The sequence below is a fragment of the Culex quinquefasciatus genome, chromosome 3 (genome assembly GCF_015732765.1).
Source record: "Culex quinquefasciatus strain JHB chromosome 3, VPISU_Cqui_1.0_pri_paternal, whole genome shotgun sequence".
Classification (NCBI taxonomy): Eukaryota; Metazoa; Arthropoda; class Insecta; order Diptera; family Culicidae; genus Culex; species Culex quinquefasciatus.
The window spans coordinates 39,399,931-39,414,506 of record NC_051863.1 but is presented as its reverse complement, the minus strand read 5'-3'; the positions used below and the strand labels follow the sequence as shown (position 1 = coordinate 39,414,506).

Below are 14,576 nucleotides of genomic sequence, written 5' to 3'. Positions count from 1 at the left end.
TCCACTAATGGATAACGTACCCTATTTGGGTAATTCTCTACCAACTCACACGAAATCGGGAAAAGTTGCCCCGACCCCTCTTCGATTTGCGTGAAACTTTGTCCTAAGGGGTAACTTTTGTCCCTGATCACGAATCCGAGGTCCGTTTTTTGATATCTCGTGACGGAGGGGCGGTACGACCTTCCATTTTTGAACATGCGAAAAAGAGGTGTTTTTCAACAATTTGCAGCCTGAAACGGTGATGAGATAGAAATTTGGTGTCAAAGGGACTTTTATGTAAAATTAGACGCCCGATTTGATGGCGTACTCAGAATTCCGAATAAACGTATTTTCATTGAAAAAACACTAAAAGTTTTAAAATTCTCCCATTTTCCGTTACTCGACTGTAAAATTTTTTGGAACATGTCATATTATGGGAAATTTAATGTACTTTTCGAATCTACATTGACCCAGAAGGGTCATTTTTTCATTTAGAACAAAATTTTTCATTTTACAATTTCGTGTTTTTTCTAACTTTGCAGGGTTCTTTTTTAGAGTGTAACAATGTTCTACAAAGTTGTAGAGCAGACAATTACAAAAAATTTGATATACAGACATAAGGGGTTTGCTTATAAACATCACGAGTTATCGCGATTTTACGAAAAAAAGTTTTGAAAAAGTTACTTTTTGCGTTTCTCTTTGTTTCGTCGTCCGTGTCTGTCGCGGGTGACCATGAACGGCCATGATCGATGACGACCAACTTTTTCAAAACTTTTTTTCGTAAAATCGCGATAACTCGTGATGTTTATAAGCAAACCCCTTATGTCTATATATCAATTTTTTTGTAATTGTCTGCTCTACAACTTTGTAGAACATTGTTACACTCTAAAAAATAACCCTGCAAAGTTAGAAAAACACGAAATTGTAAAATGAAAAATTTTGTTCTAATGAAAAATGACCCTTCTGGGTCAATGTAGATTCGAAAAGTACATTAAATTTGCCATAAAATGACATGTTCCAAAATTTTTACAGTCGAGTAACGGAAAATGGGAGAATTTTAAAACTTTTTTAGTGTTTTTTTCGATGAAAAATACGTTTATTCGGAATTCTGAGTACGCCATCAAATTGGGCGTCTAATTTTACACAAAAGTCCCTTTGACACCAAATTTCTATCTTATCACCGTTTCAGGCTGCAAATTATTGAAAAACCTCTTTTTCACATGTTCAAAATGGAAGGGTCGTACCGCCCCTCCGTCACGAGATATCAAAAAACGGACCTCGGATTCGTGATCAGGGACAAAAGTTACCCCTTAGGACAAAGTTTCACGCAAATCGAAGAGGGGTCGGGGCAACTGCTGTGTGAGTTGGCGGAGAATTACCCATTTTCAGTTGCATTAATTTTCATCTGTCAAATATAATATAATAATTGAAAAGTAACACTATTCGCTACAAGTACACAAATTTCAGCGCTAAAAATACACATTTTCAGTCATTGTATCGAAAAGTATTACTTTTCTATTCTGTTAGTTTTGGTTAACCCTCTACCAGGGATGCCAGATACACAGATTTGTCTGTGTTTCACAGACTTTTGAGCTTGTGTCAGACATTTTTTGAGGTGCACAGACTTTTTAAAAAAAACTTCATTAAATTATTATTTTGTAATCTTTTTTGTCGAAACTAATTTCGTTAGTCTTCAAATGCTTAAAAACGCAATTTCTGATGGATTCCAATGACTGTGAATTGATATATTTGAATTTTAGACAAATGCACATACATACACAGACTTTTTTACAGACATTTAAAAAAAAACAAGTGGCATCTCTGCCCTCTAATGACGAATTTTTTTGACGAATATTTTTATTTTTCCCGTGTTCAGGAGGTCATTTTAAGCATTTTTTTTTCTAGGAAATATTTTACTTCTCTTGTTCTATGTTTTTCTTGTTTCATTTTTAGTAATTTAATTTGCATTTATTTTGTTTTAGTAGTATTTGGGCTATTCTACCACCTCCGATCATTACATGTTGTGTATCTATTTTTTTCATAATACAAAAAGAAATCGTAGAGGCATAGTCTGGGACACTGGAAAAATTACTGCATACTTCTTTTTACTTAAAATATTGGAAATGTTAGTAAAAAACACAGCCAAAGTTTACCCCTAAAAATTACATTTTTAAAAACATTGGTAAGTCACATAAAACAAGTAAAACTTCAACCCATACATTTTCTAAAATTTTAAGAGTTCTTCTTTCCAATTCTTTTAAAAGGTCAAAAAATGGTTGAAAAATTGATTTTTCGCCGATTTGAGATACTGTTTTTCGACTTTGTCACACCAATTACAAAGATTTTCTTAAAAAAAGTCGGAAATAATAGTTTAGAACGGCTGTATTTTTTGTATTCATATAAAGCAAAATCCATCATTGTATATTCTTTGAAATAATGAAATCGTATTTATTTCTTATTGTAAAATTTCATTTTAAAAGGGCTGAATCTCGAAAACTAACTTTGACGCTCAATAATTAATAATAAGAATAATTATTATAACATCTCATAAAAAGCGTTTTCAACTGAAATCGAGTGATCAACAGCTTAATAGGAAATCAACAAACAAGTTTCTATTAAAATGTTTAGAAAATAAGTTAATCAAATATTGAAATCAGCTAATTGGACAAAGTTAGGAGCGAGTGGTCAACCTGCCAAAAATATGATATTTTTTATCACATCACTAAACCTAAAAAACCTAAATGGTTTCAAAATTGTTTTTTTTTTATTTTAAAATTTAATTTTTAGGAAAAACTCTTCCCTTCGAACCAACAAAATCTGACCATTTCATCAGTGTTCTCCTCATTTCATCTTCATTTTTTTTATCTCCCAGTTTGTCGCTGTCGTGCTTACTTGTCGCACGTGCATTTTGGGCCAAATTGAGTTTATTTTGTGCAGCTCACAAATCCCCACCTTTTGACCTTCACAAATACCAAAAATTCGCTTTAAATCATATTAAATGAAAATCTTAAAAATAAACTCCATGCATTTAAGTCATTCTGCATATAAAATAAGTTTCAATCTTGTCGTGCTATCTTGACACACCCTGAAAATTGGTGTACGTACGACAACTGGCCAAAGGGATGTCAGGTCAGAACACGTTTGACACACGTACATGCCCGACTACCGTAAACATTTGAAATTATAACTCGGGACTCCAGCAATCAACCAAACCGGACGTGTTTGTTATTAAAACCCGTTTTTTCCCGCAACGTCAAAAAGCAACGTGCGACAACATAGCACGACTGCGTCGAGTTGAGATGTATCTTTGGGGTGCTGCCGTTGCTTCTACTTGCACCAAGGAGGGAGCGCAAAGTTGTTATTAGGTACTCAAGTACATTTTTGGCCCCCGTGCCGGTTGCGTAAATAAATAATTTGCAATTTAACTTGGAAGAAGCAGCTCAACGAAAAAAAAGGCGGCCCTAGCGGCCACCAACAACAACGAAAGAATTATTACGTTCGTGATAGCCGCGTGCGGGGGCGGTACAAGTTGTTTTTCTTACTTGCACTTCCTGGAATGTGTTGGGAGGGAAAGCTCAATGGATTTTCGTCTGGGTTTTGCGCCATTGTTCTCGGCTAGGGGAAATTAACAGAAAACAGTCTTGAGAAGAAGATGCAAGGAAAAGCTTAGTGGATTCAAGAGTTTTCATCGAATACTTTTTTTCAGCATCATTTTCGGTGAATACTTTATCAGTAAATAAGTAGTGTAAAGTCATATTTCAACGTTGAATTAATTAAAACATTGATGTTATGTCATTGTCAAAATTTTGCAATTTTATGTAATTTAAAAAAAAGTTGCAGAAAAAACGGAGCAAAATGTTTGTTGCGGTTTTATATGAAAATTAACGAAAAAAATCTCTGATCGACTGTAATAATCCATTATGGCATAACTTCTCGTTTGCGCGTCGAACCCGATCGATCATCAATCAACATTAACCAGCAGTCTAAAACCACTTAAAACTTTTCCATTTTGCAACACACTGCAGCTGACTGCGGAGCGGTCAGTGGGTCTTTCACAAATCGCGCACTTAATTAAACTTTTTCCCCTCTCTCATGTTAGCGTCTAAAACCGCAACGTAACTTACAAACACCCTCTTATTCTTTTTTTCCTCCTCCCCCAAATTGTGGCAGGTAAAATCCAGTCAGAAATTCGCTCGCTTTCAATTTTAGCCTTTTCCCGTCATTAACCGCACCGGAGAATGGGGGCGGCAAAAAGTGAAAAATCGCCCATCAATCAAGGGTCTTTGCGCTGTCGAAACTTCAGTCGCCCGTCGTCAATGCTCGCACAAATTTAAAATTTCATTAGCGGAAATTCCATGTTGGATGTTCTCTTTTCATTTTGTTTTCACAAATTATTGTTAAAATCTGTTTTTTTTCTTTTTCAAAAAAACATAATTTTCTCAGTTCTTCATTTTGTGAGTGATTTACTAAAATTCATTTTTTTTATATTCTTCAACCCCACTAAGTGACTCAATCAAATTATATGGCACGAGCAGGAGAGCTTTTTCCCTTCAAACTCCCAGCTGTTATCGCTGATAAAAACTTGATTGGAGGGATGAACGTTCGATCCCCGGAAAAACCTCCCCCAAAATCAATCATATTTTCCCCAAACTCCACCACACGCGCGCTGATCGGCAAAAATCGAGAGCTTGAAACTATAAAAACGTTTTCGCCCGCAAAAAAACTAAAATAGGAAACTTGCTGCACCAGATGAGGGCGGTCAAAGTTTAATTGGGGGCACACTGGGCACACTGCTGGGAAGTGGGCGAAAATTGAACCTCTACAAAAAGTGAGGGCTGAGAAAGGCATCACTAAATTGTTCGCAAATGAACACCTCCGCGGCGGGGTGAGAGCTGAAATCGTTCGATGATGCGAAAATAAACGCTTTTGATCAGTGGGATATTGTTTTGACGAAGGGAGGCACAGGTTTTTGGAATAGTTTGTCCCTCTTTTTAGCAATGTTCAATTCGGTAGTGTTGCCAATTTTTCAGATAAAAATATGATTTTTCGAAAACTGTGTTGAAAATGTCATCGTGATCGAAATAGTAGTTTATACAACAAGTTGCAAAAGGAAGATTTTTTCAGCACGAGTCGTACATTAATCCAACGAGGTTTACCGAGTTGGATATACACGTCCCATTTAAACGCGTGTAATGTAAGGCCGTAAGAGCAATGTCGTACCGCCCCTTTCAAATGTTGCTCCAGAAATGTTGCATGATAACAGGGTGGCCACTCAGTATCAACTTTTTATTTTCCAACTTTTCCAGAATCTGAAACAAAAATTAAAGTAACAGAAATATAAATTTCTTGAAAAATAATCATAAATGTTGTCGCACATAATTTAGTTAAATTTTATTTAAGATTTTGAGAATAATTTTTTAAAACTGTCAATTATGAAAGATTTTGTCTCTCGGCATTAGCTGAACAAGAAAAAGCACAGGAGCAATGCTCTGAGTTTTCAGTCATTCGATTTTTTTTTTGTATTTTTTAATCCGGCTGAAACTTTTTTGGTGCCTTCAGTATGCCCAAAGAAGCCATTTTGCATCATTAGTTTGTCCATATAATTTTCCATACAAATTTTGCAGCTGTCCATACAAAAATGATATGTGAAAATTCAAAAATCTGTATCTTTTGAAGGAATTTTGTGATCGAGTTGGTGTCTTCGACAAAGTTGTAGGTATGGATATGGACTACACTGAAAAAAATGATACACGGTAAAAATTTTTTTGGTGATTTTTTATTTAACTTTTTGTCACTAAAACTTGATTTGCAAAAAAACACTATTTTTAATTTTTATTATTTTTTGATATGTTTTAGAGGACATAAAATGCCAACTTTTCAGAAATTTCCAGGATGGGCAAAAAATCTTTGACCGAGTTATGATTTTTTGAATCAATACTGATTTTTTCAAAAAATCGAAATATCGGTCGCAAAAATTTTTCAACTTCATTTTTTTCGATGTAAAATCGAATTTGCAATCAAAAAGTACATTAGTGAATTTTTGATAAAGTGCACCGTTTTCAAGTTATAGCCATTTTTAGGTAACTTTTTTGAAAATTGTCGCAGTTTTTCATTTTTTAAAATTAGTGGCCATGTTTGCCCACCTTTGAAAAAAATATTTTTGAAAAGCTGAGAAAATTCTCTATATTTTGCTTTATTGAACTTTGTTGATGCGACCCATAGTTGCTGAGATATTGCTATGCAAAGGCTAAAAAACAGGAAAATTGATGTTTTCTAAGGGAGCGTTCTTTTATTACATAACGCGAAAAATCGGACTTTTAGACCCCCTCCCCACCCTCGTAACAAAATTTCCATACAAATTTTAAAAATTTTGTATGGAGCGTAACACGGCTTCCGACCCACCGCCCTCCCCCCCTACTGCGTTACGTAATTAAAGAACGCTCCCTAAGTCTCACCCAAACAACCCACCATTTTCTAATGTCGATATCTCAGCAACTATAGGTCCGATTTACAATGTTAAAACATGAAACATTCGTGAAATTTTCCGATCTTTTCGAAAAAAATATTTTCAAAAATTTAAAATCAAGACTTACATTTTAAACGGGCCAAACATTCAATTTTACGCCCATTTGAAATGTTAGTCTTGATTTTAAATTTTTGAAAATACTTTTTTCGAAAAGATCGGAAAATTTCACGAATGTTTCATGTTTCAACATTGTAAATCAGACCTATAGTTGCTGAGATATCGACATAAGAAAATGTTGGGTTGTTTGGGTGAGACTTAGAAAACATCAATTTTCCTGTTTTTTAGCCTTTGCATAGCAATATCTCAGCAACTATGGGTCGCATCAACAAAGTTCAATAAAGCAAAATATAGAGAATTTTCTCAGCTTTTCAAAAATATTTTTTTCAAAGGTGGGCAAACATGGGCACTAATTTTAAAAAATTGAAAAACTGCGACTATTTTCAAAAAAGTTATCTAAAAATGGCTATAACTTGAAAACGGTGCACTTTATCAAAAATTCACTTAAGTACTTTTTGATTGCAAATTCGATTTTACATCGAAAAATGAAGCTGAAAAATTTTTTTTTCAGTGTAGTCCATATCCATACCTACAACTTTGCCGAAGACACCAACTCGATCAAAAAATTCCTTCAAAAGATACAAATTTTTGAATTTTCACATATCATTTTTGTATGAACAGCTGCCAAATTTGTATGGAAAATTATATGGACAAACTAATGATGCAAAATGGCTTCTTTGGGCATACCGAAGGCACCAAAAAAGTTTCAGCCGGATTAAAAAATACAAAAATTAAAATTAAAGAAAAAAGACCGATTCCGTAGAGAACTGCTCACAGAACAAGTTTATTTGAAATTAAAAAAAAAACAAAAAACAAAATATCTGGAATTTTTTGTGAAGATCAGTTTTTATCTAGATATTTTTATCATTTGTGTGGAATTTGACTATTAATTTAAAAAATCAATGCCATTGTACCAATATTTCAATGTTATATTTTTTTATAAATAAAACATCCAGTTTAACTAGAATTAATACAAAATTTTGTTTTCAATCCATTTTTTTGAGAAAAAAAAACATATTCTCTATATGTGTTCATAAAAGCCTTAGTAATTTTTTTTTTACCTTTTTTTACAATTTTAAATTTTTTTTAAACATTTTCATCACAAACTTATTTTCCCATCATTTCATTTCATAGATTTGTTTTTACGATCAAGGAAAAACAAAGGACAATGGGCGGATTTTTTATAAAAGTATAACCAACTGTTGAAGTCTGAGTATTTTTGGTAAAAATGTATAAAAAATCGTATTTTAGCACTTTCGAATAACACTCATGAAATCGATATTATACACCATATTCTTGTGACTTTTTAAACGATTCTCGATTTACGCAACTTTTTTTAAGACATGACTTAAAAAAATAATGTCCATGACTCATACGAGAATATGACTTAAATTAAGAATCTTCGGGATTTCGCAATGTTTCGGAAAGTTTTCCAAATGTATCACTTGTATTTTGAATAGTAATGTTATTTAAGCATGTAAGCATAGTTTTGCAACATCTGGGATGTTCTAGTCCATCCTAAACTTCCGGGAATTTTGAGGCTTACCAAAAATATAAGTCGAAACTTCAAGATTTTGACTACGGATCCTACACAGCACAAAATAATGTAAATTTGGAAGCTGTAATTTTGGAAGGTTGAATATTACCACTTTTATGATATAATTTTACCTAAATTTAGACTGAAAAAGTGGTAAAATTACACATTTCCAGAGGTAAAATTACACCTTTTTTCTGACATAAAAGATGTACTCCTTCCCAGATGAAATATTACCATGATTTTTTGTGTACCCAGACTGCTTCAGTGCGTGTATTTTTGTTTCAGTGTATTTTTATCAAAAAGCCCGTCCAATTTCCTACAAGTTTGTCTTTGACCACTTTTTGATCCGATGCAACGGCTTCGAGATACAGTAGTTTTTAAATTGCAAAATACAAAAATATGTAATTACCTTACGCCCTTCTCAAATGTTATTCTCGAGTACTATTGGCTCCATACACACAAAAATGGCTTATATAGACCGAGGATAACATGTCTACAAAGTTTCATTGAAATCAGAGAGGGTCGGGTACAAAAGTACCAGGAAAATTCCTGATTTGAGCTGGAATTGCTCTGCGTAAAACAAGAATATGGTGTATTATGCATTTTGATTTTCTTGACTTCATTCGACGAAACTAGCAGTTCTGATATGACTAGGCATAGTTGAAACATGACGGTTTTTGTTTTAATCTGTTTGAATCGTGCGTGCACGAGACTCACAATAGAAACAAGTCGAAACTTTAAGATTTAGGAATCGTTACCTACCCAGACTGCTTCTTATTGCAACTTATTGAGATATTCTGGGTCACCCGAGAACCGCTTCAGACCGGTGGGTCTACCGCCGTGGTAAGCAACTCAGTAAACAATTGTGTAAATTTGACAGGTGTAATTTTGGAAAGTTCAAGGTTGTAATTTTACCACGATTCAGACTGAAAAAAGTGAGATTACACCAGAAAAAAGGGTAAAATAACACACCATTTGAACCTTTAATCTAGATTTGTAGTGCGCCATTGCATTAGAATGCACTGAAACATCACAAGCGTTAAAGCGGCCAGGCCTACTGCGTATCGCAGAGACATGATTCGTTTTGAAGTGGGTTGAGTTTGAGCACAGAGTGTTCGAACAACAACACAATTCTGAATCGACAGGGAAGGAAGAAGTGTGGGGACACACCGCCATACGCTCCGAGTTTTGGTTGTATTCGTTGGGAGCACAATGCTAAGAAGATTTGGTACTCCGGGACCCTCTGGGATGGGGACATTGTATATCCACGAACGCCCTGGACACTCTTTGCTATAGCATGATATAGCGTGAAACGTGGATTTTTCAATTATCAAATTAAAAAAAAAGTTTTTCCACTTCGAATTTCTATGGAAAATTGAATCGCTTTGCGCAAAGTGAGGACTGAACCAATTTTTTACCTCTTTTCTGGTGTAATCTCACTTTTTCAGTCTGATCGTGGAAAAATTGCTTCTTGTAAAAGGATTTATTGAACCTTCCAAAATGATACCCTCCAAATTTATTGTAGAGCTGAGTCAATTTTACAAGAGTTTTCATATATTGATTTTATTTGTAATTTTAGCTTACCAGATATTGAATTTTTAATGCTACACAGAAAAAAAATATGAGGTTGAATATTTCCTCTTTTTTGAGTAATTTTACCTAAGAAAGTGTAAAAATGTAAACCTGATGAAAATTTAACAGTTTCTGATGCAATATTACACATTATTTTGGACACATAATCTGTTACCATTCCCTGTTGAATATTGCCTAATTTTTGAGCATATCAGAAAATGTTGATTTTAGTTATGCACTTTTTTTCGAAAATATTTTCAACATCTTCTTTTCCACTCTTTCTCTCTTCTTCCAGAAAACAAACTAATCTGCGACTGCCGGCTCGCGTGGCTGTTCGACCTGGCCAACACGACCAAAAACGACGACCTGCGGCACACCCTGCGCCAGCTCGAGTGTCTGTACGAGCTGAAGGGCACCACAGACAACCGCGGCGGCCCAATTCCGATCTCGGTCCAGCACCAGCTGAGCGATCTATCGCGGCCGCACGACATCCTCGGGTACGACGACAGCACCGATTACGGCGGCTTGGACCATCTGGACCACGGAAAGCCGCAGCACGGCGTTGGGTACGGAGTGCAGCCGGTTCACCGGCCGGACCCGTACGCTCCGAAGGCTCCGCTGAATGCTGCCGGCCAGCAGGTCTTTACGCTGATGAAGTTACGCAAGCAGGACCTGCTGCCGTGCACCAAGGAGCTGGACGAACCGACCGAGTTGCCGCTGTCGCGGGAATCCATCGGCATCGACATGGGCTGGCGATCGTCGGTCGGCGGGGTCACGTCCAGTTCCGCGGGACGACTCCGGAGTTGGGGGTCACAAGGGCTAGTAGTCGTGCTGCTAGTGGTGACGGTTTCTGCGCTAGTTAAGTGTTAGCTTAAAGCTTGAGGCTTCTGTAAGTGGTGGTAATCACAGTGGGATTACAAAACCCCGAGAAATACTAGTAGATTGGTGAGCGAGGAGAGCAGTAAAGTGAGGTAGATAAACTTTTTTAAACAATTAAAAACCCCCCACTGAAACCCGTCAGAACTTTAAGAAAATTGCATCCAAACTTCTCCCACGGTGAAATGCTGACATTGTTGTGTGTTGATGGTAGGTCTAATGAATTGCTTTTAAAACTTATTATTCAATCTTTTATGAGAAATGTCGTAATAAATTCAGAACAAATGAGGTGTGTATAACATGCTTATTTTTCTTTGAAAAATTGCTACCCTGCAACTAGCTACATCTATTCCTTTTTTTCCTCTCTAAAGTAGCCATTGTTCAAGCAAAAAAGAGTTTTCCGTAAAACCAATCAATTCTTTTGCTCAAACAGCTCCTCGCAACAGTTCTCCTCTTGATTTTACTCACCTGTAAACGGTTCAGTCATTTGGTAAATTGGTACCAAATTGAAGCATTTGCATTTCCCAGCAAGCACCTTTTTCTCCGTTCCCCGGGCACCATCAGGTCCACAGCTATGCAGGGAATTGAGATGCGGTACGATCGTTCATTGAAGTTTGCCCTTTCTTTTTGCTCCGGTGCTTGATTGATTGCAGTCGTGATTGTTTCTGTCAGTGAAGGTGTGGTTCTAGGGGTTTGCATTGATTTGCGGTGCAGGTTGAGCATTTGCAATGAATTTGAGGGGATCGACATTTATTTGTGCTGCTTGTTGAAGTGAATAACCATGATGTTGATTATTATTGGTCCAATATTGCCAGCTTACGTTTAAGCTGTGTTTCAAGCTTCCACTTCCAGAAAAAAACCAATCGATGCAAAATGAATGAAAGTCTAATAAAAAATAAAACCCACACCACAATCACCCCCCTAAGGCGAGCCACCCAGTTTCGACCATGAATATAAATAAAATATTAGCCTATTAATGGGTCTTCTTCTTTGAGCGAGATAGCGGGAAAAAGTGCGAGCATCAAATTTTATTAACCCTCGAGCGAGTGCCTAACCTTCCACGTCTGGCAACACGTTTTTGAAAAACGTACCATGACATTTCAACACTTTGTTTGTGGTTCCCAAATTCATGAACGCTTGTTCACGATTTTGGGAACTCTTTTTCCTCCGTGTGATCATGGCCGTTCAAGGTAACTCACAGCAACCAAGAACGACGAAACAAAGGATAACAATAAAAAGTAACGTTTTCAAAACGTTTCTCTTTAAAATCTCTCTCAAATACTCTCTCAAAAATATACCTGAAAATAAACAAAAAAAAAACACAAAATATAACAATTTCTTTGGATTAAAAAATACCAGAGTTCCCAAATGAACCGGTTAGGCTAGGTTCAGCAATAAAATTGGTTCGGCTTAAACCTCCCTTTGTGGTTCAATCCAGGTTCAGTGAACCATGAACCATGGCTTAAGCCAGGCTAACCAGGCTAATGAAAACCATGACCTATGCATAGTGTTAAGGTGCAACCATGCTAACGTGTAACACATTAATGATGTAACAATGTTACAGTGTATCGAATGATACGGTGTAAAAATGTTACGTTGTAACAATGTTACGGTGTAATCATATTACGGTGTAACGGATATTACGGTGTAACAAATGTTACGACAATGGTTACTCTGCAACATTCGTTACACCGTAATATGGTTACACCGTAACTTTGTTACACCGTAACTTTGTTACACCGTAACTTTGTTACACCGTAACTTTGTTACACCGTAACTTTGTTACACCGTAACTTTGTTACACCGTAACTTTGTTACACCGTAACTTTGTTACACCGTAACTTTGTTACACCGTAACTTTGTTACACCGTAACTTTGTTACACCGTAACTTTGTTACACCGTAACTTTGTTACACCGTAACTTTGTTACACCGTAACTTTGTTACACCGTAACTTTGTTACACCGTAACTTTGTTACACCGTAACTTTGTTACACCGTAACTTTGTTACACCGTAACTTTGTTACACCGTAACTTTGTTACACCGTAACTTTGTTACACCGTAACTTTGTTACACCGTAACTTTGTTACACCGTAACTTTGTTACACCGTAACTTTGTTACACCGTAACTTTGTTACTTTGTTACACCGTAACTTTGTTACTTTTCTACACCGTAACATTCATTACACCGTAACATTCATTACACCGTAACATTCGTTACACCGTAACATTCGTTACGAATATTACGGTGGAACAATGTTACGGTGTAACAAATATTACGGAGTAGTAGATTTCGGGTTGCACAGTGTTACGGTCTAACAGAGCTCACCGTTTAGCCTTACATTCTTTGATCAGGTTCAAGCCTGGTTCAAGCCAATGGTTAATTTTGGCTAGCTTGCCTGATTTGAACCAAATGAACCATGGCTCACGGCGCTCGGTGAGCCTGAGCCGACGATGTTTGCCGACGTGTGGTGTGAACCTGAGCCAGAAAAATGAACCTAGCCGAGCCGATGGCTTAGGCTTGGGGCTTAGGGAACACTGAAAAATACACATGAGCAATTATCAACGAAATCGGCCGGTTTCGAATATTTTAATTTTTTGATATAGCTCAAACTTTGTGGAGGCCTTCCTTATGACCATGTCAGCATTCCATACAAAAATGTAATGTAAATATTCAAATACCTGTGACTTTTAAAGGAATTATCTGCTCAATTTAGTCTCTTCGGCAAAGTTGAAGGTATTGATGAGAACTATTAAGAAAAGAATATGTACACGAAAAAAAAATCATGCCGATTTTTAATAAGCTTTTTTCACAAAAAAATCCGTCTAAAAACTAAGTTTTTTTTTTATTCTTGAGATTTTTTGATTTGTTTTTGGAGACCAAAACCGATCCTTTTGAAATGTAAGTCTTGATTAACAAATAAAGAAAATATTTTTTTCGGAAAGATCGGAAAATTTCAAAAATGTTTAATTTTTTAACATTGAAAACCGGACCATAAGTTGCTGATATATTAGTTGCTGAGACAAGAGTTGTTTGGGTTAGACTTATAAAACTTCATTTTTCCTTTTTCTTTTTCAGGGATCCAATCTATCTTTGAAAATTTTATAGCTTTTTTTGAACTTTAAAAAAATATTTCCAGAAATGGTCACTATTTTTAAAAATTTATAAAACTGCAAATATGAAAAAAATGTATAAAAAAAGCAAGATTTTTTTCCGTGTATCTATCTTTTTCTGAGCAGTCCTTATAAATAACTACAACATTGCCGAAGACACCTAATTGATCAGAAAATTCTTTCAAAAATTACAAATTTTCGAATGATTACATACCGTTTTTATAAGGATAGCTGCAAAAATTGTTTGGAGACTTGTTTGGGTGAATCAAAGACACAAAATGGCTTCTTTGGTCAAAGGAAAGGCCCCCCACAAGGTTTGAGCCAATTAACATTCCATCGCCCAAGGCTCCAAAAAAGTTGGAACGGTAACTTTAACTCGATATTTCTTGGGCATAACTCAACCAATCAAGATGATTCTTCTTTTTAGTGATTTGTTAGGATGTCTAGATTATTCTAGAACTTTGTAGAACTTAATTTGATCAAATTTGTAATGTTTGCGATCAAAAACATCGTTCCAACTTTTTTTTCGCGAGTAAAAAAAAATTCGCCAAAAATTCCGCGGAGGCAGTCGTTTTAAAAAAGGTGGAACGATGTTTTCGGTCGCAGAAATTACAGATTTGTTCAAATCAAGTTCTGTAAAATTTTAGGATCATCTAGACATTCTAACAAATCCCTGGAAACAAGAATCGTCCCGATTGGTTGAGTTATGCCCGAGAACCAGCGAGTTGAAGTTACCGTTCCAACTTTATTGGGAGGCTTGGGCGTCCGTGTAAGTTGGATATGCGTTGGGCGTTCCAGTGTTAAAAAAAAATATTATCCGTAATAAATTTCCATTGTATTTTTTCGATGAAAAAAAAAAACGTTTTTTTTAAATACGCCATAAACGCTGGAGTCAAATTTTACTAAAAAAAACTT

At 35.8% G+C, this 14,576-nt stretch overlaps 1 protein-coding gene across 2 annotated transcripts in view; it reads left to right on the top strand.

The window, feature by feature from the left end:
- LOC6045696 (connectin) overlaps positions 1 to 12,187 on the top strand; it is a 315,732-nt gene extending 303,545 nt beyond the window's left edge. For both annotated transcript variants that reach the window (XM_038259856.1, XM_038259857.1), the window contains one exon: positions 9,967 to 12,187. In XM_038259856.1, coding sequence (XP_038115784.1) covers positions 9,967 to 10,541 — 575 coding nt within the window. In that variant the 3' untranslated portion in view covers positions 10,542 to 12,187. The remainder of the gene's footprint in view (positions 1 to 9,966) is intronic.
- Positions 12,188 to 14,576: the final 2,389 nt, after the last annotated feature.